The sequence below is a fragment of the Cygnus atratus genome, chromosome 5 (genome assembly GCF_013377495.2).
Source record: "Cygnus atratus isolate AKBS03 ecotype Queensland, Australia chromosome 5, CAtr_DNAZoo_HiC_assembly, whole genome shotgun sequence".
Lineage (NCBI taxonomy): Eukaryota > Metazoa > Chordata > Aves > Anseriformes > Anatidae > Cygnus > Cygnus atratus.
This window is the reverse complement of record NC_066366.1, coordinates 41,795,668-41,822,306: the sequence shown is the minus strand read 5'-3', so window position 1 is coordinate 41,822,306 and position 26,639 is coordinate 41,795,668. Positions and strand designations below refer to the sequence as shown.

Here is a 26,639-nt window from a genome sequence, read left to right as displayed (position 1 = left end):
GGGAAATTATGAAGCTGATCATCATCAACACTGGGCTCCAAAACTGAGCTTTCTTTGCGCACAAAGTCCACAATCAGCTTCTTGAGGACTTACATAGGCATGGAACAGGCAGCACAGTGAAAATGATATGAACAAATGATGTGCACCTTTTCTACTGTCTTTCCAGCTTCATCAACACTGACATGATCAAACAAACTGGAGTATTAAGAGTGATTCCCTTCCCCCTACCAAGTTATTCTGCTTTAAGTCTGGGCATCAGCAGCCATTCACTTACTGCAGAAGTCCTGGTACTCTGCTGGGAGGATGAAGGTCTGAGGTAAGATATGGAATGCCTTGAATCCATGGGCCAGCTGCATACGACTGACGTTCTTGTACAGCCTGTCCTTCCGTGTCAGTTCATACGACCTGAAGTCCCAAAACAAGAGACTGTCCATTTTCCCAGCATAAAAAAAGAAAGAAAACAACAAAACACCACCACACTGCAACAACCTATTGTCCTAGTTACTAAAGGATCTGTAGCCCTGTCAGATATCTCAGCCCTAACCTGCAACTACTCTTCAGTTTTACTGTCTCTGCTACATGGCTGTATTGATAATCACCCTCATCTGTAGTGCCTCTTGCTATTTCCAAGAGGGACTGAAGCACAAACTGTTATAAGGGTGGTTGCAAACTTTAACAGGTGATACATGACTACAACTGTAACAAAGAACCCCAAGCCCCAAACACCTTACTTATACCATCAAATAAAGGGGGGGGTGCAATCAGTTTTTGGGCTATGGACAAGCACTTCAGCTCACATACTATCTCCCCTAAACCCCCAAAGACTGTTTAGAATGAAGACAGTATGTGGCACACATCCAGCATGCGGGAACTTTACAGTATCATTATCACAAAAAAAAAAAAAAGCAAGCTATCTATACTCACATTTCTGCAAACCACGACAAAGATGTTCAGCAGAATATGATGTCAAAGCCTTACCTAGGGAAATGATTGACTTTCTGAATATCTGTAAGGGAACGCAGCAAGTAGGGCTTCAAGTGTGATCCCGTCCACATGAGATTATAATCACTGCTACTAGGGTGCACCTAAAAAACAACATGAAAAAAAAAAACACGTAAAGCTACGGAAATAGTGAGAAACACCACCACTTGTCCTACAGACTGTGCCCTTCTGTCTGTGGGGCCACAGCAATTCCGGTTTAAGACAATTTCCTTTATCCGTCTCTAGTATTAGGGCAATTCTACACAGACTCCTATCCTAAGCTACTGTACTGTGGTGCTTGGAAATAAATATATCAGTTTTCTATACAAGCTTTCTATACAAGCTTATACACGGCTTTGCTCTTTTAATAGACCATGTAAGCCCAATTATAAAGCATTTCAAACTTTCCCAGGAAACTTGGGAGACCAATTCCCCAACTTTGCCTTATTCAGAAGAAAATTCACCACCCAAACACTTCTCTCAAACTGTCACTAGCTGCACACAGGACATTCTTTAGAGCAAGGAAGGTGCTGGAAGAGAAAGAAACATATGACACCACAACAATGCTTCCATGAGCTTGCAAAGGCTGAAAGATTAAATCCTTCAGATCTTCCCAAGGGCGTGAAGCAATGCTCTAGAAGCAGGAAGAGAAATGCACAATAACCTTAACTTAAATATCCCTTTTAGGCTTAAGCCTGCAAAATTAGGTAAAGGATAATCCTTTCAGAGTGAAAAATCACAACATTTTTCCCCAGCTGACAAAACACGGAGAAGAGCAGGGGAAAAAAGAAGGAAAAGAGAAAAAACACAAAGTGGGTCCAAGGGAACTTCCTGGTTCTAATCCTGCAGAGTAAACAACAACAAAAAACACCACACACATAAGACATGTCCACATGGAGACACACCTTCCAGCTCAGCACATAATCAGACTTGCCAACGTGCTGGTAATCCCGAGCTTGTTGCACTCACCTCGTGGAATCCATGGGCAGTCAGTATGCTTCGGACCAGGCGGCTGTCCGTCCGTACAATCTTATAGGACAAGTGGTAGTGCTCTGTTAAGAAAGCAAGAGACACAACGCTAGAGTCTGCACACAGAAGAATAAACCCAAGTTACCTATGCTACCAAACCACAGAGAAGAGCACCATAGGACTCGGCACAGAACAGCTGCACTTAATCCACAGTAGCAGCACATAACAGACAGGTACTTTCTGTCACCATTTGCCTACATCTTGAGGCATTAAATCCAATGATGGCATTGAAGCAAATTACATCTGTCATCAGGTATAACATTTCTACATCGCTGAACCCTGTCCTATCAAAATAAAAACCTGTTCGTTTGTTAGGATGTCCTGATATATATATTTATATATTATTTTTTTAAACAGCTCTTCATAGCCTGCTTTATAACACTCCAAATAATGATTTCAGCTCTTTCTTCTCAATTCAAGATGAGTATTCCTAGCTAAAAGCAATCGTGCCGTATACCCCTCATTGACACAGTTAACTTATGTGACCACTTTTAGTGTTTCATTTTGGTCTTTCAATGTCTATGAATTTTTGTTCATGTCTCATTCAACTGTACCGATCTTCCAATAAATATCTGCAAAAATAGTTGAAAAATAAAGTAAATAGGACAAGTATTAAATGAAAAAGAAAATATTTCCTGAGTAAAAAGTCATGATTAGGTCTCAGAAAATATGTTCTACCGGTAAAAATAAGTCTAAAGAAAAGACTAAGAAGCATCATCATCTGGGACTAGACAAAGGTCTAAAGGAAATTTAAGAAGTTGCACTGTCCAGTAGTAGACTTGTTAAATAACAAAAAATCCTCTACTGCCTGAGAAAAAGCATAAGAAACACCACACTCCAATTAGGACACAAGTTACAGTCAGCATCAGCTTCTGCCACCATTCAAGTACATTTGTAACTCACATCAAAAGGATCAGGAGTTTTTACACACAAATCACCTTCTCCACCCCTTACCCAAAGGAGCCAGGAGCATTTTTGCTTGGCTAGGACATTAGAAATGAGTGCACCAATTATCTAAGAAAGGGAGAAGCAAGAGAAGAAAGAGGTGTCAGCATCTACACAAGAAAAAGCTGAGTGGATTTTAGTTTTTCCCCAGCTCAGCACATCCAGAAAGAGTTCCCAGCCATACACACCCACAAGCACTAACTCTCGCAATCTGGAGTGACTCTTTGTAACAACTTTGCCTTATTTAGAAGCCCTCCCTTGTCTGACACTAGACAGGTTTAGTCTGACTACAGTGCTGTTATAAAAGCAATCATTTTGCTTACAGCCTTACTCACAGTTGTGAGGCTGTAGAAACAGAGACTTGTTTTTAAAGCGTACTACTATTAATACCACCGTAGGGCTGGCGGCTCTGTTTCGTGATGAAACCCTCTCAAGACTCAAACTGGAAGGATTGATTTTAAGTTCTCAGCTACAAATTAGTGCATTTATCTTCTGGTCATAAGTTCTAGCACAGCCTCCAAATCTGATTTGTTCCAAATCAAAGCATTCCAGGACCCATCAGAGGGCCAAAGATAAGCACTTGTCACAAACTAAACGTGATAAACATTCACCGATTGACCAAGTGTTTCTGAATGTCTCAGAGCTCAGAGACATGAGAAGACTGTAGTTTCCTTCCTATCAATTCCTCTTCCCCACAGAGAGAAGGGAACGTCTCAGTGTGAGACTTCTGCTTCACACCTTCAGGCCAGAAGCTGTCGCCTTGCTGCACCCACCTCCAATTAGGCGGAGATAGCTGTCGTTGGTCAGAATGGCATCAGCATGAAAGACGAAGATAGGGATCCGCCTGCAGCCGCCACCAGTCCACCTGATGCATGGGTGATCCCTAAAATAGCAAGACAGTATTAGCAGCTGCTGAGCCTCACGCACACAGCAGTTACTGACTGGGAGGATGCAGAAATTCCCTACGCTTGCTCTTGCTTGCTCACCTAGCCCATGGGCAGGACACACAGACACACACGAGGTACCCTGGTTCTCAGCTAAAAAGGGAACCTTCCAAATCATCCTCTTTGTGGGTCAGCCTTATCATTTTAAGTAGGAGCTTCGCTTAATTTGTATTGATTTTATTGAGTATAATTTGGGAGAAAACTCTTGAGCTTTCAGCTACGTTTCTCCGGATTTATAGCGCATCCGAGAACAAGATCCATAGCTCAGAGTAGGCTGTAACTACTGATATCCACACAACCAGACCTTACAACACTGGTTTCAGTCTCTAATTTAAGACAAGAGATGAAAATCTGTGCATACTGCCTGGTTGTAATCCTGGGCTCTAAAGTGAGCAAAAGGGCACTCCTGCAAAATTTGACAGACTGGAGAAGATTTGGCTCAACACAATGAATTTGTGTGTTCTTCCTCTCTAATTTCTGCCAGGCGCAGTGGAATGTGAGCCCACAATTCAACAGCGATGCCCCCAGGAAGCCACTCAAAGCTGCTCCAGGTTCCAAGATCTGTCCTGCCCAAAACAACAGCCCTACATTGGGAACTACCAGCTGCTCAGGTAGAGGAATTAAGGACACACATACATAAATAAAAGCTATGACACAAAATCCTAAGATGACAGAAAGCAAACAAAACTCAGACTACTTATTAATCCCTGCTTAAGGAAACAGAGCTATGAAAAAGTTAACCAGAAACCAAGGGGTTGGAGAGACATATCTATATCCATCTACATTAAAAAAAAATGGAAAGACTGGCACAGAGAAACAAAGAAGCATGTGACCATACAATGTGCAAGATCATTGTCTGCCAAAAGTTTGGAGACACTACAAAAGACAAAACATTTCCTAGACTTAGCACAAGGAAAGTCCTTTTTAGTGTAACTTTGGTCCTCTTAACCAGGTTATCCCCCTGACAAATCAATTCCACAGCACTGCCATCTGCCTCCACTGCCTTCAGAAATCAACTGGTGGGGTGTAATGAGCTGTTCAGATGGAAGGGACCCAAGAGGATTCCAGAACCTACACGACAGGCCAGAGCCTTATATAAGTGGGAAATGAGCTGAGGCAACAGAAGGGGAGGTTACGTTAAGCCTGCCCCGAGGATTTGCAGTAAGGCTACCAGGGCTCAGACAATCCTCCAGGTGACGGTCCTTCATTCCTAGCGTGACACTTGGCCACTTAACACAGGCAGGCTGTTAGAAAGACATTGTAGTCAAAGGCAGCTCTTCACCTGGTGGTCCATAAGGGTCTGGCAAGCCTGAAGCAGCTACTTGGTGTGAAGTGAGGTTTCCCTAGAGCCCTAAATCCCTGCTGCCTGCAGCTGGGCACTCAGAAGAAACACACAGCGATAAGAAAACAAAGAGGATGCATTAAAGTAGGCGCTGCTGAAATACAAAATAGGGATTCCAGTCTGGGGAAGAGGAAGGGAGCAAAAATAAAAGAAGCTACCAAGCAAGGATGGAACAGGCTAGTAGCTAGTAGGGAGTTCAGAAGCTGAGGAGAAATATGAGAGCTGTCATAAGCCAGTTTTAAGAAAGGATATAAAACAGTGCACAGCAGGCCACTGTAGAGCACACCCTCCTTCCCTGCAGGAAGTTAAAAACTAAAGCTAAACAGCAACAGCGACAAAAAAAAAAAAAAAAGCCGCGAATTTCCCTCATTTTCTCACATGCCCCCAGGAAAGCTCCCAGCCGGCAAACACCACAGAACAAGACCCCAGACAGAAGCAGTTCTGGAGCCCGCGCGGAGCGGCCCCCCCCGGCCCCGCCGAACCCCGCGGCCCCGCTCACCTCAGCCCGCCCGCGACCCCCTCCTCGCCCTCCTCCTCCTCCTCCTCCTCCTCCTCGGCGGCGGACGAGCCGCTCTGCTCCGCGTCCCGCGCCGCGGCGCCCGGCATGGCCTCAGGCGGCTCTCACGGAGCTTCCGGCACGCGCGGGGGCCGTTAGTGCCGTTACTGGTCGTTAGTGGCCGTTAAACGGCCGCGGGGGGGCCCAGCCCGGCCGGCCGCCCCCCCCCCCCACCCGCCTCAGCCGGCCCCGCTCGCGCGGCGCTTCCCCGTTACTACAACAACCGCCGCCCAGCCCCGCCCCGCCCCGCCCCGCCCCACCGCGCAGCCGCAGCCCGCCGTCCGCACTGCGCAGGCGCGACGGCCGGCCTCCTCTGGCTGAGGGAAGGGGGGCGGGACCGAGCGCGGCGAGAGAGGGAGCTGATTGGCGGCTGCCGCTCTCGCGCCGCGTGGCGCGCGGCCGACGGCCAATGGGAGCGCGGGAGGGCGGTAGGGCCGGGCCCCGCGGGGAGCGGGCGCTCAGTGTGCCGCCGACCGGCCTGGCGGCAGGATGAGCCGGTTCTTGTGCGTGCTGCGCAGCTGGCTGCTCATGGTGTCCGTCATCGCCGCCGGGAACACCCTGCAGTGCTTCCGCGACTACAGCTTCGTCTCCGAGAAGCTCTACACCGCCAGCCCCGGCCTCGGTAAGGGCTGGGCGCATCGCGGGGCCTGGCAGGGCCGCGGCGCCCCGCCGCTGCCGGCCCCGGAGGGGCTCCCCTGGGGAGCGCCCCCCGCCGACCTCGGTTCTCTCCCCCCCCTTCTTGCGCAGTGAACGGGCTCCAGGCCCGGACGTTTGGCATCTGGACCCTGCTGTCCTCCGTGGTCCGCTGCCTCTGCGCCCTGGACATCCGCAACCAGACGTACGTGAGGGAGGCAGGGTGCCTGCCTGCTGCGGGGCCTGGGGAGCGGCACGGGGAGGGGGGGGGGGGGCGTCCCTCTGAAAGGGCTTTGGGAGCAGCGCAGTGCTTCTGCATTAGCTGGTTCTGCCTCCTGTCTGCGCGGGGAGAGCGTTCTCCTTTGTGTTGTGTTACCGGGAGGTCCGAGGGGATTTTGTGTCACGCATTTCTGAGCTCCAGCTTGGGAAGCATCTGCAGGTGTCGTTGCTGCTCTGTGGATGTTAAGCTAACTGCTGATGCTGATCCCGCTGATACCTGGTACTTCTTTTCCTATGACAGCTCAGATAACAGCTATGGCAGGCTGAGGGAGCCCTTGCTGTGGTCCTCACACTCCGTCTTCTGTCATACGCTTTTACCTGGGGCTGATGGCAAGGCTTGAGGCACTGTGTGTAGCTGTGGCAGGTGTGGCAGGAGGCAGACTGTTTCTCCCCTGTGGTGTCAGAAGTCTTTCTGAGCGGGATTTTCCTGCAGTGACTCGGGCCTGTGCTAGGCAGAGCCTGTGCTGGAGGCTGGTGGAACTCGCTGCTCTGTCACTGCCTCCTGCAGCCCCAGTGACTGCCCAGGCTCCTCTGTGGTGGGGAGGTGCAGGGACTCCGGTTACCTGTATTAATCTGTGGCTCAGGGGGTGGTGGCAATGGCAATTGCAATAAAGCCCATTGTTTCTCGGAAGGATTTTGTATCTTGCAGCTCATGGACCTGCTCCCTTTCTACAGCTGTGGCCCCTAGAGGGTAGCAGAGCGCAGGTGGGAAGATGTCTTCCTGGGCAATGCAGCCTGTAGTCAGCCATGTCCTGTTGCCCTGTTCCTCAGCGCATCCAGTTCTCACCTTTTTTGCATGCACACTTGCTTCTCACTTCACCAGTTCCCTACCTTTGCTCTCCCCCCTTTCCTTACCGTCAGGCCAGACAGTGACAGTGGCTTTCAGTGCACCAGCGAACATGCTGCCCTGTTCTCCTCCCAGCTGTTGCCCGTGGAGCTCTTGTACCTCACTAGGCTGGGGGCCAAGTGCCCTCTGTGCTCCCACAGCAAGGACAGACTGGGCAGCATGCAGGTTTACTGCTTTTCCTCTCAGCCATACTCGTGCTATGGGGCGTGTGATAACCTGTTTCCTTCTGCTTTCCAACAGCCTCTATTACATCACACTCTTCACCTTCTTTGTGGCCCTTGCTCACTTCCTCTCGGAGGTCTTCATTTACCACACCGCAGCCTTGACAATGGGAATTATGGCCCCCCTTATGGTAGCGAGTGAGTAGAGCTCTGCATCCTTCCCTACTGCCCTCCAGACTCTGTGGAGCTATCAGCTCCCCAAGAACTGTCCATGGGGCGGTGCAGGTGACTATCTCATCTGTCCAGCTCTTTCTACATGACTTAGACCATATCTCCATCACAGGTTTCTCTATCTTGGGGATGTTGATCGGGCTGCAGTACCTGGAGGTAGAAGCACTGTCACAAAACAAGAAGAAAAACTGAGACCGAGTGTCTTGTACAGGTCAGCATTGTCTCCTGTCTTCACTGCCAGACTTCCACGGGAGCTCTGTTGAACGTCCCCAGGACACCAGTCCCACCGGCAGATCGATGTTGGACTCGGTCAATCATTCATTGCTGAGTGTTCTTTTTCTTGTCCAGGCAACACTTTGACCAATGTCAACGACCAGGCCCCAAGGGAGTTCATGTCAAAGCTTGCTGGGGGTGTATGGTGAGCCCCTCCCCGAGGGGTGGCAGGGAATGTCTCTGGCATGCCCTGTGCACTAAGGACTGCTCTCCCCACGCACCTGTGGGGAGGAAGTGTAGAGCCACCTGGGATCCACCGAACACTTTAGACAGGAAGGAGGGATAATGTGCTGCCCCGGCACTGCTGTGTAACTTGCATGCGCATGTTCTGCAGGGGCTGTTTCTAATAAATGACAGAAAACTGCAGGGCATTGCGTCTGTCTTTTCAGCTATGCAGGAGGGAGTAGAGGATGTACGACCTTGGAACAGGCAGTTTCTACTCCATGTTGCAGGAAAAATCCTCTCTTTACAGCAAGATGGGAGCCTTTCCTTGACTCCTTCCAACAAAGCTCCAGGTCTGACTGATCTCTCTCCCTGTCACACACACACACACAGGTTGTAGCTCTTGCTTCTGCAGCATACAAGTGACAGCAAACCCCATGCATCTGTGAGCAAGGACTGAGCTGCCTTTGCAATGAGCTACAGCTACAACGGACAGAAAACAGGAACAGGTTGCTTAGACCTAGATGAAATAATGCCCACAACAGATGGGCAGTGCACAGAAGGCAGGATGGAACCAGCAGGAGCTGCTAGCTGGGAAGCCTGTGCATGTGAAGAAGAAAGGGAAAGGGAAAAAAAGAGAAAAGGAAAGGGAAAAAAAGAGAAAAATTGCACAACAGTAGCAGTAGGCAGAAAAAGGATTATTCTGCAGAATATTTCAGACTATTAAACAAAAAGCACCTGTAGACAGTTTCAAGTATTTAATATGAAATTGTCACCTTTCATTGTACACTTAGTGTTTTTTAATATAAAATTTATATTTAAAAGCCATTTTAGACCCCATCCCTGCTCAGTCCCCAACTATCAAAGAAAGGACTTTTATTTTGGTCAAAAGACTGCACATTTTCACTTAAAAAACGTTAGAAACTATGTTAGAGAAGGCTATTTTTATCTATTCCATATTTGTGTTTTGTTTTTTTTTGTTGTTATTCCAAAATGGTATGTACATCACTGCATGCTCTAAGTATAAGGACACTTGATGTCTCCCACCAGGGGATGGATGCTGGAAAGGAAGGCAAAGGGATACATGGGTCTCTTTCCCTTTGTGAGTGGAAGCTAAACAGCAGCATACAGAGGGGCAGTGTCTACAAGACACAAATGCTGGTGAGAGGGCTTCAACCCCCACCCTCTCCTCCTGTTCTCCGTTACAAGGGAGAAGTTTCCACACTACAGCACCTTTTCGTTCCCATCATGCTCAAAACACCTCCCCAGAGCAATGCAGGGCAACGCAGCCCTGGCTGGTTAGCTCAGAATTGTACTCCCCAGACTCCTCCGTAGTGTCAAAAGCTGCAAAAGGCACTTTGTCATTAAGGAGGAAGACGTGATCCTCAGCCTGGGGAGCTTGTGGTCTGACTGTCCTGTTGCTAGCGCAGTGGTGAGCTGGGCTCAGGCTGTAGCTTCAACATCTGCTACCGAACTAGACCTTGCCTCCAACAGGAGGCACATTGGTATCTCTCGATTACTCCTCCTACATAGGAATGTCAGAGCAACTTAAATTCTTAGTGGAGGTTTATCCTCAGGCAGATACAAAAACTGGTGCTGGCAGCAGCAGCTGCGCTGCTTTGCAGTGGCTGGTGATGTGCTGAGGGCTCTATCATCACCTGTGCAAGATACAAAAGAGCGCAGGCACTCCGAGGAATCCCTCTTCCTCAGAGGGATCGCAACTCCCTCAGGGTTACTCACAAAGTAAGCGTGGTCCAGCACCTGCGTTTCAGGTCACACCTTCCCTGCGAGAGGAGACCACCTACGAGGTGCCACCCTCACACGACCAGGCTTTTCTGAGCACGTGTGCTTTTCTTCCAAGTCTACGCAGTGGGGGCAGCAGGGGCTTTTCCTGACTTCTCCTCTTAGCACAGTCTCCAGAACAGCAAGACGCAGAGGTCTAACTGACGAGAGCAACTCTCTTCTCGTTTCACTCTTAAGGCCTAGGAGCAGTTCTCAGCAGCCCCCCACCAGAATTGACATGTAACAGGAGGATGGTGTAGGTAGCAACGGTGGGAATGAGGGCGGGGGGAGGCAGGTCCTCCATCTCCCAGCTCTGCCACCCCTCTTTTTTACAGCTTTGATTCCTTGAGGACTGTGGGAAGAGCGCAGGCTTCTGGCATCACTTTCTGCAAGTCAGACAGAGGAAAAAATATGGTTAGGATCCTGGGTGGCCAGACCTAGGCTTCAGAGACCAGCCGGCCAGAGGCTGGCTCATTCACAGCCCCCTGCAAGTGTGCAGACATCGAAGAATCATAGAATGGTTTGGGTTGGATGAACCTTTACAGATCATCCAGTCCAATCCCCCTTGTCACGGACAGGGACATCTTTCACTAGGTCAGGTTGCCCAAACCCCATCCAGCCTGACTTACATCCCCAAAGGAGAATCACCACCCTCAGAGAGCTCAACCTGAGTGCACCTGGCTCCCTCCTCTGCCTCCAGAGGATTTTAGTGCTCACACAAGGGACACAGGGGCAGCAGGGCAGAGCAATGATCCCACTTCCCTTAAGCTACTTGCTGCAGTCCTCAGATGATGCCACTGTGATGTGAGGTCGACCTCAAAGCGGTGAAGCTGCAGGGCCAGTTCTCTGGGCAAGGGAAGAAACTGGGAACTCCTCCTTCATGCCATGGAGAAGGGCAGTATCCGTGCAAGTGCCACAGAACCTGTATCCTGTGCACCCTCCAAAATTTTACAGCAGGAGGCTCAGCACAGCAACTACCTCCTCTCTTCTCTGTCACATCAGAGGGCCTCTTCATCTCCCAGACAGGTTTCTGGTACTGCTCACCTTCAAGCCTCCTCATCCCCACCCCACCCCCGTTCAGCGCTGGCACCCTCTGCCTATTTTCTTCCCTGACCCCAGCTTGGTCTTAAGGCTGGGATAATTCCACAGAGTAGTACAGATAAGGCCTTCTTCAAAGTTCATTACTCATATCCTAAAGAGCCATAAGAAATAAAACAGAAACCTCTCCAAGTTCTGACTGCTTATAGTAAGACACCCCAACTGTCACTGATTCGCAGAACAGCATGCAGACTGGTAAGGGTAAATGTGGAGTCTCCCAGAGCCTGGGCTTTGAGTTAACTCACTGTGGGGCAAAACTCAGATCTGAGGCAGGAGTCAGAGGTACATAAGAAAGGCTCACATCCCCAGTGCAGTTCAAGAGAAGGCTACGCAGCATGGAAGCAAGAGTTACAAAACAGTTTCATTTTGAGTAGCATCTTGCACAAACTGCAGCTGAAAAGGTTGTACAGAGGGCAGCAGCAATATTCCAAAGCACAGGAGTGAGGTCAGGGGAGCTTCAAAGAGATGCCTCGAGGCAAAAGCCAGGCAGTGCAGAAAAACCTCCTACCAGCAGGAGGGGTTGCTGGAAGTAGTGCCAGAGGCAGGAATAATGGGAAAGCTGCATTCAGGCTTGGGAAATCCCACTAGAGTGAATCAGAGAAGCATGCTGGCAGCCCTGAAGAGGCTCCCCAAGTAGCTCTGGGGTCTCGACACCACTTACCTGCCGTGGAGCTACAGGAACAGTGGTTTAGGAGATCAGCCAGCCTGCAGGGCTCCCCCGCCTTGGGAAGGGAAGGCTGCTCCCGCAGGTGGGAGTGCTGCAAGGGGCTGTGCAGTTGGCCTGCCCATGGCTTAGGGAGAAGAGTGCTTGCCACAGTAAATACAGGAAGGGAGCATGGAAGTTTAAGCAGCAGATGGCATCCACACTGTTTGTGCCTACTGTGCAAGATTCCAGCAGTTCTGTTTTTTTTTGTGGGTTTTGTTTTGGTATTTTTTACTGAGCTAGAGCACACTACAGCTTGCAAGGTATAGAGGTAGAATGCTTTCCCTGAGGCCCTAACCAGCCTCTAAATCACACTTCCTTGGGATGAAAAGGAAACACACTTATGGGTATTCCACTGAGATTTATGACATGCATCTTTGCAAATAAACAACCATCAATACAAGGTACTTAGCCCTGAGCAAGTCTTGACCTATCCTATACATGGCTTGAGGACACAGCAGAACTTCAGTCCTGCTTTAAACAAATCTCAGCTGTACATCCAGAATGACCCGTGACCTCAAAATCATATATACGCATCAGTGCTCATCTCTGCTGCTAGAGTAACACTCCAGATAATGTTTTTTAATTTTATTACAATTCAAAAACCAGGAAAGAGTCAGGAAACACTCTACTCCATACTTTCTGCTATCAAGAATAAGATTTTGACACACGCAAAAAAAACATTAAATTTATCTTCCCCTATATAAAACCACTACAAAGTGCCCTGAATACACCTTAATAAAATTTGCTATTTTCAAAGAGATCTAGCAAAGCCCAGTTTGGAGGAGAAAAAAAAATAAGACAGCCCTGCCATCCTCTATAGGAGCAGATGAGCACAGGCTGTACGCAGCATATACATGACCGATATGTATCCTGAATCAACTGACAGTACCACGAAGCCTTAAGGTGGAACGCTGGAATGGCTTCAGATACACCTACAGCAACGGTAGCTCACAAAGGGACTCATCATCATGCAAAAAGGGCATTTGATGCAAGTGACCTGAGATACAGAAAGCTGACCCTGCTAACGCTCTGGAAACTGACAGAAACAGGAGGATTGCTGGAACCAAATTACAGCCTTCTTAATACAGGACAAGGTGTTCACAGTGCCATTAGGCTAATTTAGATCCACTACAGGTTCTATTAATTGCAACACTTGATTAATTATAATCATAAGCAGAGAAGAGCACTGATGGAAGATGAAGTGCTTGTGAACACAAGGCAGGTCTTGCAGAAAGAAGGGAAGAACATCCCTGCAGTGTGAACGCCCTCACCAAAAGCTCTGACAGGTGGCTGCTTAGAGGCTGTGATCCCTGGGCAGAGAGTCAAGGCTGATAAATGCTCGCTCTCTTCACTGAAGCTGCGGCACGATACACTCCTCCCTGCAAAGTCAACAGTTCAGCCAGATTCTCATCTTTCCATTTCATCACCTGGACAAACTGCTAGGTGAAGGTCTCTCTGTGTAAGAATTAACATGTATGTTTTTCCCTTGTGTGTCTTAATACACTGGGAAATCAGGCTGTTCTGCAGTCCCACTCTGCACCAAAACTGAACGCCCAGTTTAAAGTTGTGACAGTTCTCCACCGGCTCATTTCTGTTTCTCCACCAGGAGAACTCAAACCTTGCTAGGCCAATACTCTGGAGGACGGGCCATCTGCCTCCACCTGCACCTCCATTGGGTCAATAGAGGGGAAAGACACGCTGTCATCAACAGGGCCATGCAGCCCTGTGCAGTATTTCAGTGGGAAGGATGAGCCCTGCACAGCTCCACAACTCTGCATCCTCTGGAAGCTCTAATGCGACTCTGGAAGCCTGTCCTCTCCTTGCAACAGCCATACTGCAGCACGCCTGAGCCTCACACCGTCTGTTTTGCAGCTGGGATGTCAGCAGTAACACTGGCAGCTGTACCAAGGTAGGGCTGATAGCAGCGAAGGCAATGACATAAGCTTCAGCCGGCAAAAAAATTACCAGCACACCACTGCAGGCTCACCCAGCTCGCACAGCTACAGTTTCTCAGTTACTTGGTCCCAAACTAACACCATACATGAATGCCTGCTAAAAACGCTATGGACTGCGATGTGGAGACAGCACTAGAAGTGTTCAGCCTAGAGGCAGATCTTTCCCTGCCCGTGTGACTGTTCCTCACGCTTGCATCAAAGTGTGGCGGCTTCATGCTCCCTGTAGCACACACTCCAATCTTTGCAGGATCACGGTTGTTTTCTCCAACACTCTCACTGCTGTTATCTGTTAGCCCTGTTGGCTGTGGCCACTAAGTGATAGACGCATTTAATGAAAAGCAAAGGGTAGTAAGGTTAACCTGACAGGGCAGCCAGCCAGCACAAAGCAGAGCACAGTGAGTAATAAAGCACTACACCCGAAGCAACAGCTGAGAAAATGCCAAGTGCAGCTGAGATTCACAGATCAGCAGGCACAGAGCTTTACAATTTTCAGAGATTCATATACCAAAAGGCACCAACCCAATGACTTCCTTAAGACAAAGTGTTTTTGGTTTTTTGTTTTGTTTTGTTTTTGTTTTTTTTTTAATCCTTCATGTAGTTGGCCACACACCCTGCTTGTGATGAGAGCCAACTCTTCTACAAAGCGCCTGGTATCACTTCCAGCCAAGAATCTGGGCAATAAAAGTATCAGAGAAAGGCCTCCAAATACCTGCACTTCCTCTCCCCAGTACTGACACTTCAGTTCTTCATGTGCTGCAATACCAGGCTCTGCCTTGCCGCACCTCTTTGAATGCCCCCATCTGATGCGAGTCTGGTGGGATCTTCACTATTCAGGAAAGCTGTCTTATCTTTCCTCTCAGACCCGCCCCCAGGAAGGCCAGCACTCAGCGGCTGTTGTTGCTGACCCACAAGTGTCATTGGCTTGGTGCCTGTGCCACCCATGAATGTTCAGACAGGCAGATTAGCATGATTCTCCTACCTTTGCGTGTGAGCTAGTGAACAGGAATGGGAATTGATGGGGTTAGGGTTACAAGCTACAGTCCATAATCCGTGATCTGATTGCTGCCTTGGAGTCTCTGTAACAACAGCCACAAGTCAGATCCCAGAAAAGATGGAAGCAAGTAGGGAGGGAAATGAGGGGAGAGAAAAAAATAAAAGAAGAGGAACAGGTAAAGAAAGAAACCCATAAAAATCACCCAAGCACGTGTGAGGCAGCCATGCCATGTAGCAAAGCTCCAGTACATGACTCCATCAGAGCTCTCCACAAAGGCAGCACACGGTGCCTAAACCCAGCTGACTGAGGCACCCACGTTAACGCAGAACACCAGATTCAGCCCCACTTCAGTAGGTCAAGCACCCGGGGTTGTTTGTTAAACCTGAGAAATAACCAGGTGAGCTCAGCCATTCAGAGGCCACATTTGGGAGTGGGGGGTGGAAGGGGCATCCATCATGACTTCTACAGAGCATGACTCCTCAGGGAGAAGGAGTTGCCAATGAAGTTATTGACTAACTGAGACCTATTACCTGACACACATCTCTGGTTCTTACTGCAGTCAGTTCTGGAAGCTTTTAGGGTTATAGAAGTGAAACCTATACACCTTTTGCTCAGCAGCAAGATCTTAAAACTGTATTTTAGATTTATACAAAAAATGGTAAAAGCATACAATTCATCTGGTAAGAGAAGCATCTGACAAAGGTAAAGGACCTTATTATTATTATTAGGGATTATATGCACTGCCAAAGGACCTTGATATTTCCTGGATTTCCACAAACATGCTTTGAATTAACAGGCAGTGTCACCAGCACTTCTCCTCATGGCCCTTGTTACCACAGGGCATGCAGAGAATGGTTTGGCCTTAAAGTTTATCTTCTGCTTCATCACTCTAATCAAGGGATACAGGCAGTTTGGTGTGCATCAAAACAGACTGCTCTTTACCCCAGCTCAGCTTAGCTAAGTGTCTTCTAGTTAACTCCACTCGTGCCAGGATTCCAGGAGAGCAGTAGTCTTTTAGCTCAGTCCTGTAGGCCATGAGGCTCACCACTACTAAAATCAACCCAAGCTGACAGCCTCAGAGAAGAAAAAAAGCAGGAATTCTTCTTAAGTTATGGCAATGGGAGGGACTCCTTTACCCAAACTAGATCAACCATGCAGCCTTTTTTTTTTTTTTTTGTCTACTCTAGAACTTTATGTGCAACAACCACCCAAGGCAGCATCAGTTCCCTCTACTCATCCTACCCTCTGCATTTGTGCTCAGATAGTTTTGTAAAAATAAAACAAAATTAAATTAAAAAGCATATATTTTGTAATTGAAAATCCACCTTCCTGAGCAGCCGGTTGGAGCAGGGCTGCTTCTTGGACCTTCTGGTCTCTCTCCAGATTAGATTTGCTAGATTATCTGACAGAAGGCAGCACTGTCATCTGAAAAGAGCTGACTTGAGCAAGCAGAGAACAGAGCTTATGCACTTTGGTAGTCATGGTCGTTGATGGCTTCATGAACACGGAGTGGATGGCTCTGCTAACGTCCTAGAAGAGGAGCCCAGAGCAGTAAGAAGCGCCCCAAGAAACCACCCGTCCCCTCTCTTTCCCTACAGGGAGAATTTCTGAGAACATCCACTGCAGTTCATTCACTAGAGGTCCTCTCCCACATGCAAACAGCAGCATTTATTGCACAGCACACCACAGGGACTTGGTACCCTGAACTCTAGTGCTCGTACATGAGCTAGCAGCCCTATCTATAGAGCTGCACGAAGCATGAGGAGGCAGGCTGCTCAAGCCCCAATTTGGGCTTTGCTACTCAGTTTCCTTCTGTCCCAAACAATGAACAACACTTTGCAGCTGAGGACAGGAAATGTGAGGAACAACCTGCCTCTCTAAGGAGCTGGAAGAATGGTTACCCAGCTCTAAACAAGGGGAAAGCACTGGAGAGCTCAGTGCATTATTAGAGAGAGGCCAGCACAGCATTGCCCCACATCTCTCCTTAGGCAATACCAACATGTGTAAAGCCCTGCAAATTCCCAGAGGACCAGAGCCTACAGAGACTGCGTGACATTAAAGCAAGCAAATATAGGCTCCCAGCAGCTGGCAGAGCTGGGATTACAGCCACCTGTCTGAAAATGCCAGCAAGGAGCTTCCCCATAGGATGGGCAAGTGGTGGGATATGAAAAGAGAACCACAGCTACAGCTGTAACTCAGAAAGGGCCAGCCCCATTCCTAGAAGGGAGGGAGGTTGGGGGTTGCCCTGAGCTAACAGCAGGGGTGCAACAGGGATTGAAGGGGAATTACTCACTGTACGTTCACTTTCCGCATTGGCCTGCTGTCTTTGGAGATCAGCCTTAATGAATGCTGGGACAGAGGGAGGAAGAGAAATGTAAAAGACAGTTCAGTTGCCACAGAGACCCCAAATCAATATCCCCAAGACTCTAAGGGGCAGCAGAGGAGAATGCATAATGGAAACCACTCTCCCAGAGGAGGAAGACAAATTCTCAAAAGGGCACAGACTCCTTATTGCAACGCACAGAAGGCACATCTTAGAGACCCCAGCCAGCAGCCAGGGCAAGAAGCCTTGGATCTTCTTTGTAACACAGGCCAGATGCTTGAAAAAGCACAACAGCATTGCTACGGGGCTGCCATGTGGGTCCTGCCCTTTCCTGAAGGCACCACTACACACCAAAGCCCTTTAATTCACATGCCAAGCCCAAGGGGAAGAGTCACAGCTGAACACAGAAATTTAGTTACCTGTCATAATGGTCCCCAGGAGCAGGAAGGAACAAAGAAAGAGGTTTCCTGCCTTTGTCCCGTAGTGATCCATGATCTGCCCTTGGCTGATGGTGAAGGCGATACCAAAGATCTACAAGCAAAGGCAGGGTCAAGCTGTAGTGTTATCATGAAGCAGCCTGAACAGCTTCCCAGCTTTATCTTGGTAGCTGAGCATAGAGGCCAGACAAGCTGTTGGCCTGCCTAGGCTAAAGTTTGGTTATAAACACATCCAGGGGCACCTCTTCACAGCTAAGAGAAAGACAGGTGACCCTTAATGCTGGAATCCCATCTCTCACTGGAGAGGAGGCAGGTTCTGGGCTGCTAGGAGCAACATTGGAAAAGGCAAGGATGACTGGTATCCTGACGGACATTCTCCTTAGCAGAAACAGAACAGAGAAATGCCACAAGGACTGTCACTTGAAAAGCCACGTCCTGATGCGCTTGGATTTGCGGTTCAAGACAATCACGGACAAGAAATGGGGGTGAGGGATGGGAACTCCAGTTTGATATATCTGCTTTTAAAGAGGCAAGAAAAGAAAAACCAGAACGCCTACCTGTGCTGAGACATTAAGGAGTCCTGATGATGTTCCCTCTGATTCTGGGTATGTCAACTCTGCAGCAAACTCAAAGCCCAGGGGAAGGTACCCTGTCATGAAAAATCTGTAAAGGAACACAAGAAAAAGGCTCAGTAACTGCTAGGAAGAAGACTGAGGAGGCACAATTAACCCAAATCCCTGTTGGGATGCTTGACTGACTGCACGGGATGTTTCCCCTATTATTGCCACAGCCCATGCAGCTGAGTCCCTCTTCACAGCATAGGTCTCCCTCCTACCCACAAATACTTTTGCACACAGCCTTGGGGCACAGGACCTGGCAAAAATGAGGCATTAAAAGCAACATCTCCCACAAGCAGCTCTGAAGGGCATCACCCCCAACACAGTCCGTCAGCCACCCAGGCCCACATGCTTTTCATTCCTCCACCCTGGCCATCTATGGCACCCCCGTCCCATTCACTTCCCAAATGCTTTGCCTTGATTACCTGGGACATTTAAGGCAGCTGCAGACGAGCAGGCTGTGCTAATGTCCCTGAGTAACAAAACACATGAGAGTGATGGGAAGCATGGATCTTTTTGTCCTTATACCATGGGGGAGCAGGCTATGGCTCTTCCGAATCCCTCCAGGACCGTGACTCCTGCCTCCCTGCCATATCCTATTAGCTTACACACAGAGGAAAGCAGCCTGCACATGAACTTACCCCAGCACACCTGCAGTCACAAAGACCACCCAGAGGTGGCCTAGACTCAGAGTGAAGGTGTAGACTATCATTCCCACCAGAGACATGATATAGACCACTAGCGTCGTCTGTCTGCAAGGAAAAGCACAGTCAGGGTTTTATTTAATCAAATCCTACTATTATTTTCACCCACAGATCTTGGTATAGTTTGCAGCACATGGTAACAAAAAAAAAACTTGCACAGCTTTCTCACATCCTTACAACAGACAGAGGAACTGGACTGCTACAGAGCCCAGCATGGTCTACACACACAGCAGGAGAAGCAAAAACAGGACCTAGGAGTTCTCATATCCCGACCTCACAGAGGGTTAGCTCTGCGTGGGGTCCGGGCATCACACCTATGAGGAGGCACCTGTGAGGCAGCCAAGAAGCTCAGGTCCCCAGTCCAACAGGGGACACCAGTCTGGTCGAAAGCGGGCTGACTGCAAGAGAGGCTCAAGGCAAGAATTACAGCTTATCATGCTGCACAGACCAAGTCCAAAGCAGGTGGGGCTTCCATAAGCAGGAGTCTCCAAGCCATGCAGGATTCAGTGCTAAAATACATGCTCAGCAGCACGGCCTCCAGGAAGCACCTGTGACCCTACAAAGCTTAGTCTTTGCTAGCAGGGACAGTTGGGACATCTGGATAATACTTTACACCCAGCCCAACTAGTTTTGGTCTCAGTGTAGAGGTCTCAGGTTAGTCCTATGAAATCTCACCCAATTTCCCAGCCTCGTGGCTCAAGTACTGTACGCAGTTTGTAACTGATTCACAGTCTTGACAGTTGCCCATATTTGCACTTTGTTCTTCATCTCCAGGCAAAGAGGATGAACGAGTTAGTGACCAGATGTGGTCAGGACCTTGTTTCACATTGATGCTGTGTCATTAGTCAAGCTGCAAGAAGGAAGTTCCCAGAACACACGATCCCTCACTAAGAACAAGAGGAGGCTGGCTCAGAGAAGCAAGCAGCTCTTGCAGGTTAAAGCAAGCGGTGCTTTCCACTGGAGTTGCAGAATTAGGGGGAAAAGTGAAGGAAGCTTTTCCATCTTGTCACAGGTACTGCATCTACCACACGTTAGCTGGCTGAAGGAGACAACAAGCTTTCCTCGTTAATCTGTTTCCCCCACTCATTAGGCTTCAGCAGTACAAAAGGAACTGACAAACACTTAGGAAGGAACGAGACCCCAGGCTTGCGTACTGTGGAAGTCACTCACCAGGAAGGACCCTAAATCTCTGCACTGAGCTGGTCCCTGCCTGCCACAGTCCCTAAGTGGGACTTCAGCAGACAGCCCCAATGCACCTCTTGCTGCAGGAAACAGCCTCAAGCACCCAGGCAGACTTCTGCTAAATCGGACTTCAGCAAGACCACGCTCCCCTGAGTATACCACTGATGACAAAAAAGGAGATTTAGTGCTCGGCAGTCTACACAAGGCCCAGATTTTTGCATACAAGCAAAGGGCTTAGCTGAGACATGAGTAGATGGGGCAACAGGGAAACAAAGGAATCCCCAGGGAAAGACACCAACACAGCACTTGCTCAGGAAGTGGTCTTTTGTCACCACATTCACTGGGCAGAGGACAAGGAGAACGCTCTGTGGCCCTAGGGGCACCAGGGCATGGCAGAATGCCTTGTTTTCCTTGATAAGCCTCTTATCATAGCCATAAATATCTTACGGGAGAGAGAAAAACGTGAAGAAGAAACAGACTCACGGAGGACATCTGGAAAGCATCCTGGTGTTTTTAGCAATCTGTGCCCATGGTGGCCCTGCAGGGACTGAAAATCATCCTTGGCTGGGACAGGCACAGCCAGCCTCCCCTGAGAGGATGCCCACTGTAGTGGGTGCACGGTGGAAGTTACACATCCTGCTACATCACCTTAGGACAACTGGGGTTAACCTATCTCTGCGCCACAAGGTGTGGGAAGGAAGCTCCGGCACCAACACAGCACCAGCTGGTTTTGCATTTCCATGGCAAAGGGAAATCCATGAAGGAGCTGACACACTGATCATTTTGGTGAATCTATGCTGTCCTGACACTTACCTGCCCCACAGCCACATTCACAGCCTTATTAAGAGGTGGACTAAAGAGCTTGTACAAGGGACCGGAAAGAAAGAGAGACCCTAGGGAGGAAAGGCAACCAGAGTCAGAGCCAGCAAGACACAGGACTGAAATGGAGAACACCACCTCTGCTGTTCAGCCAACTCCAGAGGAAGCTCTCAAGCAAGAAATAGCCATGGCCCAGCTCAACTGTGTCTCACAAGGTCACACGGACAAGGAAAGCCAAAGGAGCAGGACCAGATTCACAAGGGATCTGAGCTGCAGGAACACTGGAGGCTTATCAAACAGCACCTGAAAGAACAAATGAACAAGGGGCAGGTAGGCTCGCAGCTCACTGTACAGCTTCAGCTGCTCACTGGGATGTTCTGTGCAGCTCCAGTGCTCTCTGCTGCATGGGCTGGGATGACAGACAGCCTCTGCAGGCTTTACCATGAGGACAGCACATATTCCAGGCTGAACAAGACCCTAAGTAAAGGCTTTGTTCCCATGCTCCCAGAAGGATCTCACTGTTGAAGACAGACGCATCAAATTCTGGAAGTGGGAAGAATTGGAGAGCGCTGGCTTGAGGTTTTTTTGCTGTTGGTTTTTTTTGTTTGTTTTTACCACCTCCTTCAACATTTAGTTTTATAATACTTGCGACCCTCATATAAGAAAAAGAGGACAGCCTTCGTAAAATATTTATGTATATGGCATGATATGGTGAAGGCATGTTCACTACACAAGGAATAGCCTGGAGGCCACGTGAATACTGCCCTTAAAAGCCAAAGAGAAGCACTCATTAATCCAGTCCCTAAACCCCTGAGATTCTAAGCCAGGCTCCCCTACAAATACCAAGGCACCCAAAGCAAACCAGCAGTCTCCAGGTGTCAGAATCCCATCTCTCTTCTCGACCAGGAACCTGAAGGATGCATGGGGATCCCTGTTTAACTCAACGTCAGAACGTGTTCTTTTAAAGAGGTGCTCTGCTCTCAGCCCGACATCCCACCAAAGGCAGCCCGCGCCCTGGGACGGCTCGCTCGTCACATCACTTGCGTATTTGCATGGGCCAAATCTGTGCCTCTTAATTCCAAAATAAGAACAGTGCCGGGGCTGCTGCAGGGACTTGCCTGCCAAATAAAAGCAAGAATGCAAGGCCATTTGGTGCCTGAGCACAACAGATGGGGGGAGCCTGACTTAGCACAGCCTCACCCTTGCACAGAACTGCTGATGGGACAGTAAAGATCAAACATCCACGTAGTGCTCTGCAATGCCTTGTGTTATTAACCTCCCCCTGCTCCTCTCAATCACAGCTGGATCCTGTTGATTTGCTCCTCTCTCTCTCCCCAAGCTGACTAAAAAAGGACTTGACATCTTTCCTTCCTGATTTTCATGTGCTTACCATTTCATTCCTGACACTATCTGAGCAGCAGAGAGAAGGGGGAGGGTACCTACCTAGAACATCTGGCATCTTGACAGTTTTTTAAATAGACTTTTAAATGAGGCTAAATAAAGACTCTGTAGTATTCAGAAAAAAATTTGCTCATTCCACAGAAATCCTACTTAGTGGGCTGCAGTGGAGAGCAAGTTCTTCGCAGTGTTTTTCCTCACCTAAGGCTAAATCTATCCTCGAATACCCTTATGAGTCTGTAGGATAAAATCCATGGGTGGCAGAGGCCTATTTTTCTGCACTCTCAGACAGCTCTGCCCGCCTACGTGGTCCCTCCAAGCAGGGACATTGGAACAAATCCCGGATTTATTTTTCCTGTGCTGCCAAATTGCAAGTCCCGGCTCTGCCTCGTAAGCCACGGAGTTCTTCAGCATTCGTGCTACAGCCAAGCTCCACTTAGGGAGAGTCAGGAGGAGCATCCACCCCAGCAGTGCCAGCTGAGGCTACCTTGCCACTAGCCCCGGGCTGGGAAGAGCCAAGTCAGACTGCACAGTTAGCTAGTGCAGCTCACAACATCTGTGTTTCCATTTCCTCGGCCTGTCAAATGAGAAATAATCAATGGTACACGATCTAGAAACGGCAACGAGCAACCTGCTGGTCTCTCTATTAGTCATCTGCTCCTGTCCCCCAGCACCCCCAAGCGTCCTCGCGTACCATTCTTCTTGTCACAGGAGCCCAGTTCCTGCTCATTTTTGGCCTCTGTACTTGACAGCTAGGACCGCAGGCCACTTCAGAAGCTGCGAGTCCACAGCTTGCCAGATTCACCCAAACTGCAAATGGCAGGGTACGCTGGCCAGATCTGCTTTCCCAACCCACTAGGCAGCAAATCCAGAATCATCCACCCACAACCCCAGCACCCTTTGCCCCTGCCCTGAATACAGCAGCGCACACTCGCACAATGCCTCTGGGCACTGGATTCAATGCGTCTTTCATTACGCAGGACAAAGATTCACAGAAGCTGGTTTGTAAGGGCAGAGAAATGGTCTGGTACAGTCATTACTCTGCTTGTGCCAAGAACTCTCTCATCCCTGGCAAAGGAGCTGCCAGGCCATCTCATCCTCTCCCTGTGCTTCCCTAGGGAGCATTAGAACCAGACCCTGTATGGGTCCAGCACAGACGAACACGCTGCTCCAAACTTCACTTCAGACTAACTGGATTTTCAAGAACCATTTTTTTTCCTACAAACCTCTCCTTCAGTACTTAGACGGCTGAGTTGCAGCTGCGCTGGGTTGCTCCTTGCACAGAATGGGAGAACAGCAGATTCACTAGGGGCACAGAGGCAAATAAGGGACTTACTTGTAGGTTTTGGTTCTGTCCAACCAGAGGCCAGAGAGCAGAGCCCCAGCCATCCCCGACAGTACAATGGTGAGTCCGATCCTGCCAGCATTCACCTCCTTCCCCTGTGGTAAGACACACACACAAATGCAGGAGCCAAGTCACAGCCAACAGCAAGTGAGGTGTGGAGAACCCAGACAGGAAGAGACAGAAAAGTTAGTGTCCCACACACATCTTCTCCTGTTAACATGCTAACCAGAAGCAGCGTTTGCAAGAACCCTTTTGGGCCTAGGCACTTCCCTATGAGCCAGCCCAGCACGAACAGGTACTCTCAGGGGAGTCAGCATAAACCCTACAATGCCTGCTGGCAGCCGGATTGGGCCAGACCAGCCAGGGGGACCCGCTACAAGGCAGCATGGACAAGCTGTATGGCACATTGCCCCAGCAGGAAGCACTGCAGGAGCTCAGTTCAGCTGCTGAGGCACTCCACCCTTCTGCCACAGGAGTGTAAGCAGCCTCCAGGTACAGTTGTGCCAGCAGAAATCACTGTCAGGAACAGGGCAGAGCAACTGATGGGAGAAGAAAACACACCCTCATCACTTAGGGTGTAAAGGAGGTGTCTTTGCTAGAGCTCACCTGCTTCTCACAGGGTGTTGTAAAGAACAGAAAGAACCAACGCTCTCAAGCCAGCCTGCCAACCTGTGCCAGAAGCAGGCAGAAGTGCTGTAGTACTGTATTTCTCACAGGCTCCTTGGGCAGCTAGCTCAGCTGGACAACGGCAGGCTGGAGAACAGCAAGCATCAGAGGGCTGTGAGAACTGGGTGCACTTACTGGGTAGTGATGGATCACCATGCGGTTCAGCAGAGTGGACAGGGAGTAGAAGCAACCTGTATTCAGACCTGAGAGGGGGATAAAAAACGCAGCACATTCAGTTGGCTACTCTCCTGCTGGGTTGTGAAAGGGCAGGAACGCAGCAAGACCTTTGGGACAGTGTCCTCTAGCAAGGCAGCAGAGTACCAGGAGAGCCAGCTGGACTGGCCGGACAGAGGTTACTGGCAGAAACGCAGACCAAGGACAACTAGATCTCAGCATGCAGGAGGAAGCACCCTACAGTTTCAGGATGGTTCTTACCTGAAGAAGAAGAAAGGCTGTGCATATTTCTAGTACTGAAAGGTCATGCAAGTCCTTCATACGGCCTCAACCCTCCCCTTATAGCCAGAGGCATCTTCAGCAGTGGAGCTTTCTCCTCTCCCCAGCTAAAGTAAAATACTGGCAAAGCACCCACCTCAGCATCACACCTCTAAAAAGGGCCTGGGATTCAATGAACACCGGTGCCATTGACCAGCGGGGTTTCCTTCCCAAAGGACCACCTGACAGCACTCTCCCTGCTGACAGGCAGTGAAGGACAGCCTCCCAAAGCCAAGAGATACCAGAAGGCAAGTGGGAGCAGAGCTGATGGCGAAGCACAGACAGCACTTCCCCCAAGCACCTGGCGTGTGCGTCTGCATGGGAAAAGGCTTACATTTTTACAAGATATCACTGAAGCCTGAAAAACAAAATAAAAAACAACTGTGAAAGTAATTGTCTTTCTGAAAGGGAAGTTAGATTAACTGTTACAGGCGTCAGCCACCTGGTGAAGGTTTCTCAGTATCACCCAAGGTGAGAATGGAAACCGTTGGGGGAGATACTGGTCAAGCCCCATTCAGACACTCCGTTTCAGCATTCAAGCAACTTTGAGCTCAATGCCTCCCTGAAGGTCACAGAAAACAAGAGCCCCCCCTTCCCCCCCATGGAAACATCCACGTGGAATATCCACGCGGGCACTGGAGCAGCAGTACCGCAACGGCTCCACTCTCACCTTGGGTGATACTGAGAAACCTTCCCCAGGTGGATGAGGTCTGTAACAGTCAACTCAACTTTCTTCTCAGAAAGTCATTTACATTTGCAGTTAGTTTCTCTTCAAGGCTTCAGTGATCCTGGTAGGGGGAGGGATGGGGACACATTTCACCACTGCAGCTCACACATCGCTAGGCTCCAGAAGGTGGCATGGGTTTTAAAATTCTGGCTCAGACGTCTGAAATCCTGACAGCCCAGACACACGTCAAGTTCCCACTTCCTGCTTTTCCTCTTTCGGCCTCAGCTAAAAGCAGAAACATGGCACTACACGATACAGAAGTGCAGTCTCGCAGGCAGAGCTCTGACAAAGGGAACAAAATCTTGAGCTGTAACTCCAGTTCCCCTGCCCCTGAAGCCCTGAGCGATCCTGCTGTGCCCAGCCCACTCCTCCACTGGGAGGCTGCAAGCCCATTGCCCTGCACAGCTCCTGAAGTGCTCCAAGGAGCCACCAGGTTGACAGCTGGAGGGGAGATCACACTTCCTTCACACACCCTCCCCAACAACATTAAGCAGAGCTAACTCCACAGCTCCACGGGACAGAACAGATGAAGAATTTTACGCAAGTAATCCCATAAGCCGATTGCCTGTAGCAGGGGTCCCTGCTCCAAAAGCACGTCTCAGCACAGACCAGCGCAGTCCCTCTACCCACTACTGCTTCACCTCAAAGCTGGGCATAAACATAGACCAGTCATATGTGCGCCTCTGCTTCTCACCCAGCCAAGAGGACAGCAACCTGGTGGGGACAGCCAGACTCCGACAGCTGATGCTGTCGGGACGCCAGCTCCACAGAGGCTCGGTGATGTATGTGATTTCCCAGAGAAAGAAGGGCCCCTTCTCCCAAGCTGGGTAGAAAGAGATGCAGAGTTGGCAGCAACACTTGGCACCAGAGTCAGACAAAATATTCTAAGAATCGAGACAATGTGCCCAATTTGCATTTGTGAAGGCTGGCAAATGAAGTATGCATGTTACATGTCACAGTTGCTCGGTGAAGTTTCTCTGCGACTTACAGGCAGCTGTTTGAATGCCTGTA

The 26,639-nt window shown here is 49.3% G+C and overlaps 3 protein-coding genes across 11 annotated transcripts in view; 1 reads left to right on the top strand and 2 right to left on the bottom strand.

The window, feature by feature from the left end:
* Positions 1–5,889, bottom strand: part of TTLL5 (tubulin tyrosine ligase like 5) — a 126,652-nt gene extending 120,763 nt beyond the window's left edge. For all 3 annotated transcript variants that reach the window (XM_035539403.2, XM_035539404.2, XM_035539405.2), the window contains exons 1-5: positions 5,741–5,889; positions 3,729–3,838; positions 1,951–2,033; positions 979–1,085; positions 275–405 (exon numbers count right to left, since the gene is read on the bottom strand). In XM_035539403.2, coding sequence (XP_035395296.1) covers positions 275–405; positions 979–1,085; positions 1,951–2,033; positions 3,729–3,838; positions 5,741–5,847 — 538 coding nt within the window. In that variant the 5' untranslated portion in view covers positions 5,848–5,889. The remainder of the gene's footprint in view (positions 1–274; positions 406–978; positions 1,086–1,950; positions 2,034–3,728; positions 3,839–5,740) is intronic.
* A 338-nt stretch (positions 5,890–6,227) lies between these two features.
* Positions 6,228–8,587, top strand: ERG28 (ergosterol biosynthesis 28 homolog). 4 transcript variants are annotated; one of them, XM_035539765.2, is made up of 5 exons: positions 6,232–6,419; positions 6,545–6,635; positions 7,797–7,915; positions 8,061–8,159; positions 8,297–8,587. In XM_035539765.2, the coding sequence occupies exons 1-4, from the start codon at positions 6,287–6,289 to the stop codon at positions 8,138–8,140; spliced, it is 423 nt and encodes a 140-aa protein (XP_035395658.1). In that variant the 5' UTR covers positions 6,232–6,286; the 3' UTR covers positions 8,141–8,159; positions 8,297–8,587. The 4 variants fall into 4 exon arrangements, with proteins under 4 accessions (XP_035395655.1, XP_035395659.1, XP_035395658.1 ...); XM_035539762.2 differs by lacking the exon at positions 7,797–7,915 and having other exon boundaries at positions 6,228–6,419; XM_035539763.2 differs by having other exon boundaries at positions 6,233–6,419; positions 8,061–8,587.
* A 139-nt stretch (positions 8,588–8,726) lies between these two features.
* The window catches only part of FLVCR2 (FLVCR heme transporter 2), a 35,121-nt gene continuing 17,208 nt past the window's right edge, over positions 8,727–26,639 (bottom strand). For 2 of the 4 annotated variants that reach the window (XM_050711080.1, XM_035539761.2), the window contains 7 exons: positions 24,545–24,612; positions 23,735–23,838; positions 18,937–19,047; positions 18,236–18,341; positions 17,661–17,772; positions 17,212–17,267; positions 15,647–16,448 (listed from right to left, as the gene is read on the bottom strand). In XM_050711080.1, the coding sequence (XP_050567037.1) occupies positions 16,317–16,448; positions 17,212–17,267; positions 17,661–17,772; positions 18,236–18,341; positions 18,937–19,047; positions 23,735–23,838; positions 24,545–24,612 (689 nt within the window). In that variant the 3' untranslated portion in view covers positions 15,647–16,316. Of the gene's footprint in view, positions 10,552–14,903; positions 15,001–15,646; positions 16,449–17,211; positions 17,268–17,660; positions 17,773–18,235; positions 18,342–18,936; positions 19,048–23,734; positions 23,839–24,544; positions 24,613–26,639 lie in introns of those variants that run through there. The other 2 variants (XR_004777616.2, XM_035539760.2) reach the window with 2 other exon arrangements.

Bases quoted from the DNA above. Each gene is read 5' to 3' on its own strand.
- ERG28 (XM_035539762.2), top strand. From the start codon at position 6,287: ATGAGCCGGTTCTTGTGCGTGCTGCGCAGCTGGCTGCTCATGGTGTCC. The intron at 6,420-6,544 runs GTAAGGGCTGGG...CTTCTTGCGCAG, and splicing joins CACCGCCAGCCCCGGCCTCG to TGAACGGGCTCCAGGCCCGG. The intron at 8,160-8,296 runs GTCAGCATTGTC...TTTCTTGTCCAG, and splicing joins AGACCGAGTGTCTTGTACAG to GCAACACTTTGACCAATGTC.